The 6,667-nt window shown below is 29.2% G+C and overlaps 1 protein-coding gene across 1 annotated transcript; it reads right to left on the bottom strand.

Annotated features, from left to right (window-relative positions):
• Positions 1 to 2,129: 2,129 nt before the first annotated feature.
• Positions 2,130 to 4,453, bottom strand: LOC100164878 (cystathionine beta-synthase-like). The gene is given in 6 exon segments (XM_008183265.1): positions 2,130 to 2,320; positions 2,390 to 2,482; positions 3,462 to 3,744; positions 3,812 to 4,029; positions 4,099 to 4,233; positions 4,300 to 4,453. Coding segments are annotated over 6 exon segments (1,074 nt in total).
• Between the last annotated feature and the right edge of the window lie 2,214 nt (positions 4,454 to 6,667).

The raw sequence follows: 6,667 nt of genomic DNA, 5'->3' as shown, positions 1-6,667 counted from the left end.
TATAACTCATAAACTACTCGCCGAAAATTCAATTTTCATGTATCAAAATATTAAGAAAAATATTCTGCTTTGGAATATAAAATTAAAACCCTATGTTGTCATTCAAAAAAGTAAAAAACTTAAAAAATTATAAGGATAAAAAATATTTAAAAATATAATTTTTTAAGAAAAACGTCGTTTTATAATCGAATTGAAACTATGTAAAAAAATATTTTAAAAATAATTTACACTTTTTGAAATAATGAGTGTTGTTTGATAAAAGAATCACCCGGTATTAAATATAATTTATTATATTAAGCCATTAGGTACTTACCCGCCTTCAAAGCCAAACAGACACTCTGATCGTCTTCGTTGTCACCCAACCAACTGAATCATGATTTTGGTCGGTTCAGCGGCTTCAAAGCCCGATAACTCCAAAGTTTTCTGGTCGTCAGGCACCAACCCGTGACTATCTTGGGGAGCTCTTAACAAACAAAATAAACAGATCGTGAAGTACAATGAAGTCCACGACCGCTACGCATAGATGGTCATAGGTCCAATTTCAGTTTTTGACTTGGAGGGGCTTTACATATTTAAATGAAACATACCTGTGGGTGGCTCTGCCCCTCACACCTCATGTCAAAATACCTTTGAAATGCGTTACTTTATTTCAGTATTATATAACATAACATATATTTTTTTTTCAGCCACATTAACGTACATATTATACAATCTACATCTATTACTAAAATGAAAATATTTTTACTAAAACCAACTACAACATTTAGGTACTTATATAGTTATATAATATATTATATTATAATAATTGTAACCGACGATTTGAAAATGTATAAAAAAAGTAATAGAGTATCCACTATATTCTAGCAAGTTGAAATGTTGTCAGTAATATTATATTATAACTACTAATTTGTAATATTATTATTAAACCTATATAATATTATCATGCGCACAACTTGGCTGCCGAGTCATCATCTTATTTTGAACAGAGGGTAGTGAAGATCAAGAATAAACCGTGTGGCCACGGATATTTTAAATTAAATAAGGAGGAGTTGTGGCAATCAACAGCTAACCCAAAATAACACTCTATAAGATTTTCCAAACGGGATATTATAATATATATTATGGAGAGAAGTTACCAGAATCTTGTATAACTTATATTTATATTTATTTATTAACAGGCGGAGCCCTATACAACAGTTTCACATTATACAATTTACAATTTAAATAATTAATAAAAATAGCACACATAGGTTCAAACAAGATAATAATAACAATAATTATATAAGTATAATGGTAAATATTTAGATTATTAAAGTAGTAACACCTAATGTTATCAGTCTTGATAAATGGTGCTCTCATTGGCCAATCTCATTATGCTTGTGTGAAGGACTGTTGCTCCCATAATTTGTAGTGTGCACAGGAACTACGGGAGGAACATAGTGTCTAGTAATATGAGAAGCAACTTTGATATTGACCGACGAAAGATGTGAGGGAGCATTAATATGACCATCCATCAGTTTATTCAGAAACTCTATGTTAGCGTTAACTCTCCTGTCTGCTAGTGAGATGAAACAGAGTTCCTGCAGTACTAATGAATAGTCATGTGAAGGATGCTTTATTTTTAATATACAAGCTGCGCAAGATAAGAATCTTCTCTGAATATGTTGTAATTGACAGGAGTCAATATAGGTTATATTACTATACCTTTATATTTTTGTCAATTGTTAATTATTACTTACTAAAGTTCTATAGCATAATTCAGTAGTATGTTGAACTAATTTTTGATGAGGAGCAAAAATGTATACCAAGTAGATAAACAAATGAATGGAAGTTTCACTGAATGTTTATATTAGCATTTTCTATACACCATACAATTTTAAAAATATTTTGACTTATTTTGAGCTATTTGTAGGTAGGTAAAAGACATTTTTTGAATTGCATTAGTTTTTTTAATTAACGTCAAAAAATAGGTCAAATAAGGAGTGGCTAAAAGTTTCTCTACATTGGTCCATATACTTAATAAAATATTGGGATGGAAACGTGACAAATATCAGGACAAATCTTTTCTCATGTGATTTTATTAGTACACAATACACATTGTGTATTGAATAAAATGCCTTAGATTCTTATTAACTGTTTTCAGACAATTGCTGCTCATCTTCAACAAGGTTATGTCCTTTTTCACGCATCCATTCATCTTGAACAAACTTGGACATATAATTTCGTATACCATCAGGTAATATTACAACTATCCTTTGACCTTTCTTCATAGTCTTGGCTGCTTGAAGAGCAACATGCATCACCGAACCACTGCTTCCACCTAAATAGCATAAATTATCATGCTATCAGTATTGTATTCATTGTGGGCATTTTTATATATCATATTTACCACACAAAATTCCTTCTTCACGTGCCAATCTTCTAGCCATGGGAAAAGAGTGTTTATCATCAGTCTTAATCCATTCATCTACAACTGATCTATCTGTAACAAAAAATAGTATGAAACTAACTTATTAGTGACTGAATATAGAATATATTTATATATACACAGGCATGACATGGTATCCCTGATGGGATAAATGATATGAATAATGAGCATATGTTACTTGGTTACCTACGTATTGTTCTTCTAAATTATTATCATTGTGCTATTCAATGTTAGCATTATTCAACAGTCAACAGCTGTATAGTTCAATCAAGTCAAGTTCGATGGTATTTTTAGTTTGTATAAGTAATGGCTAGAAGCAAGAGGCACAAGGGCATGTGCCCCACGTAAGATATTATAAAAAAAATTTTATGATTGATTAATCGTATATGATTGCTTATTTATTTAAATATATTAGAGATTTAACTACCTGCGGAAGCCACAAGTCCGCTGTGCCCCTGTCAACCATGTGTAAGGTATACAATTGTTTGTACTTGTCAGCATGAAATTATTAATTAAACGGTGATGTGAGATACGGGATGTTGTCATCAGTAACAATGAAAAAGCTAAATCCAAACTAAATTTGAAGAAAACAAAATTTAAAATATGCATGTAACAAGTGAGTATGGTTGTAATGCGGATTATTTTTATAGAGCAAGAATTAACATCAAAGATAAATCCTGATTATTATATTATTGATGTGTTTAAGAATTTACATCAATTCAACCAAAGCTTAGAATTTTTTATAGTTATGAATTGTAATACCTAATTAAAAGATTAAACTATATTTTTACATTTTACATGTTGGTACGTGTACAATTTTTTTTAATTATATAAAAAGAAATTTATAAAAGGGAAATGCCTTTTTGAGAAGAATTATTAATGCAACATATTAAGAGTTATGGAAAAGTTATTTTTGTGTAACTATTGAGCTATTTTTAAAATGTATAAAATACTAAAATTTACTGTGAGAAATTTGTGGTACACCTATGTTAATATAATATATCAGTCATTATTTAATAGTTATAATTATTACCCAACACTGTTGGCACAAAATCATAACCAATGCCTTCTACATCATACATCTGTATATCTGTTTCATTAAGACTTTCAGGCAGTGATAAGATGCTACCATAAGGATCAGCTGCTATTATGCGACATTTATCTCCAAGTACTTGTTTCAACTTTCTGCCAATGCCTGTAATTGTACCACCTGTACCAGTACTAGCCACTACTGCATCTACTTTATAATTTGTTTGTTCCAATATTTCTTGGCCAGTACCATCAAAATGTGCCAGTGGATTATATTTGTTACGATACTAAAAATATAAACAGTCATAAGTTGGTTATCAACAAACTTGACAACTTATAAGACAATGGTCTTACCTGATCAAGTATTATGGTATTTTCAGGATCTTCCAAATGTAACTTCTGTGTTACACGTATCAAACCATCCAATTCATTAAAAGCAGCTGATGTAGGTGTACGCACAATTGTTGCACCTAGCAATCGTAGAGTATCTACCTTTTCACGAGACATTTTCATTGGCATCACTATTATGCAACCATATCCCTTAACCGAAGCAGCCATGGCTAATCCAATTCCTATAATAAAATATTAGTAATTGCGTACGTGTATAAAATAAAACTTAAAAGTACTAATTAATAAAATACCTGAGTTTCCTGATGATGGTTCAATTGTTGTAATTCCAGGTCTTAGCAATCCTTGACGTTCAGCATCTTCAACCATTTTCCATCATATTCTATCCTTAGTACTACCACCAGGATTCAAAAATTCACATTTTGCCACTAAACACAATAATTAATATAAAAAAAAATTATGTAAGCTACAAGTTATAATTTATAAGTACTTACAAATCTCGCATTCAATGCCCTCTGCTTGAGGTATTCGATTAAACTTCACCAAAGGTGTATTGCCAATGGCATGTATCCTTCGTATCCTTCGTATGAGTGTTGACTTTCCCGAGGAGATACGTGTGACGACACTTTTATGGTTTGATTGTTTCATACTATGCTTTTGCAATGACCTCCGCGTGTTATAATATACTAATTGTCTTATTAGTTACATTCGTTAGATATTAATAAGAACGTGCGATACGCTGTACATAGTTTATACATAATTAATTTATACGTAGGTACGTAACAATGCCTTAAGTTTTTGAATGATAACGTATATTTTTATTACTTATTTTAAATGCAGAATATTATTTTTGGAATACGAATACTTACATTGGTATATAAAAATCTAATTTTGGACGACTTGTTTGTGTTTCAACAAGTTAACGTTTTCGTTTCACCTATATTATAATATCAATAACATAAAATATTAAAATTACTGTAACTTTTTTGTTCTTAAAATATTTTAAATACATTTTAGATGTTAATATGTAAATATATACCTAATATTAATTAAAAATGTCAATTATGTATGATATATTATTATACATTTGCATATAATAATGTCATACTTAATTTTTATGAAATATGAACCGTTAAAAGAGAAAACCACATAAATTATGTAGGTAGGTACTTGGTAACCTATACCTACGTCATTTCCATATTATGACACACAAACAACAGTGGCGTAGACATGATTTCTGAAAGGGGGAGGGGGGAATCAAAAAGAGATAGCATATAATATATAAATTATTATTTAAACAAATAAGCGCTATTGTATCAAATATTTTATAGCTAGTGGATTATTTTTATTATGATATCATAAATAAATTTTATCAAAAAAATATAATCTTAAATAGAGAATTACATACTTCTATAAAATATGTACTTACAAATATTGAAGCCATGCTACAGTATTACAGGAAGTAGAGAATAATAATTAGGTAACCAACATTTATAAATATTAGTATCGTAATAAATAGTAGTACCTAACTAATAACTTATCAAAAATAGTGCAATTGTACATGCAATTTAATTATATAATATTCGATACCTGCAGTCAAACTATGCATGAAAAAAATCTTATTGTGCTAGAAGAATCATATAATATTTTTCAGCAATATAAAATATGATAACAAATTAGATCAACGTTAACTTTATTTGAAATTACAATAATTAGATAAATTTTACTTTAAATTTTCGTGACAATAAATCTGGTCTAGTCTTGTAGATAGATCTTTCTACAAAGATTAAAAACCGCATAAGAATACATATTTTATAGTTGTTCAAAAATAAATAAAATAAAAATCAGCAGATTTATCAATAGAGCAATGAAATTAATTAAACAAAATTTAAGTTTGTGATGGGAACTTACGACCCGCCTAATATGTATGGATGTTACCTACCTATTATGTGCCTATTTATTTTAGAATCTGTTGCATTTATATTACTCTGTTCATATTGTACACTAGGGAATAACTTAACTGCTTAAATACCATATTCAAGAGGACGTAGTGCCCACAAAATTCGTAAGAGTAATAGTTGTTGAGTACTTTATTTTTACTTTGTATATCAAACTATCAAAGTTAAATAACTTACGAGCGCTAACCCATCAAATACTATAGATTTTAAATTAGAATAACAGAAGCTTAATACAGAATTTTCGGGCGAGGACATTAGTTACTAGTTACTACTACACTAGAAAAGTACAACTTTAACTTTTAGTTACCTATTCAAGTGCCTTATTTTGAGATATGAAATTATTATATTTTTAATGCTAAGAGATGCGATGAATTTATTGAATATTAATTGTGCAAACGATGTGTGTTTTTTCTTCTTTATTATTTTTAGTCTGAAGACATAACCGACACTATAGATTAGAATTTGGAATACTAGAAGCTTAATATGGAAGTTCCGGTCAAAGATACTACTACTCTAGTAGCACAAAATATAATATAACATAACATAATATAGCACCAATATTGGTTGCCAATTCAAGGTATATTATTATATGTTATAGACACTATGACATTTTCAAATGTAATTTTTTTTTATAATACTAAAAAGAATTTATATAATCACAATAATATCACAAAATAATTTAACACCATTCATTGAAGTGGTCTACTTGTAGTCTACTGTACAGTAGAACAACTTCCACTTAGTCCCCTTTTTCCTTTCAATTTTGGTAAGAAAGACTATATTGAATAGATTACAGTCAATTGTTATTGATCAAATATATACAAGAACTGTGTAACAATAACATTGATGTACAAAATATTGTGTTGGATTGGACAGGCAACGTTCCGATAATAAGAAGCCGCCA

Source organism: Acyrthosiphon pisum, chromosome X (genome assembly GCF_005508785.2).
Source record: "Acyrthosiphon pisum isolate AL4f chromosome X, pea_aphid_22Mar2018_4r6ur, whole genome shotgun sequence".
Taxonomy (NCBI): Eukaryota; Metazoa; Arthropoda; class Insecta; order Hemiptera; family Aphididae; genus Acyrthosiphon; species Acyrthosiphon pisum.
Note: the sequence above shows the minus strand (reverse complement) of the source record. Positions and strands in the feature narration are given on the sequence as shown.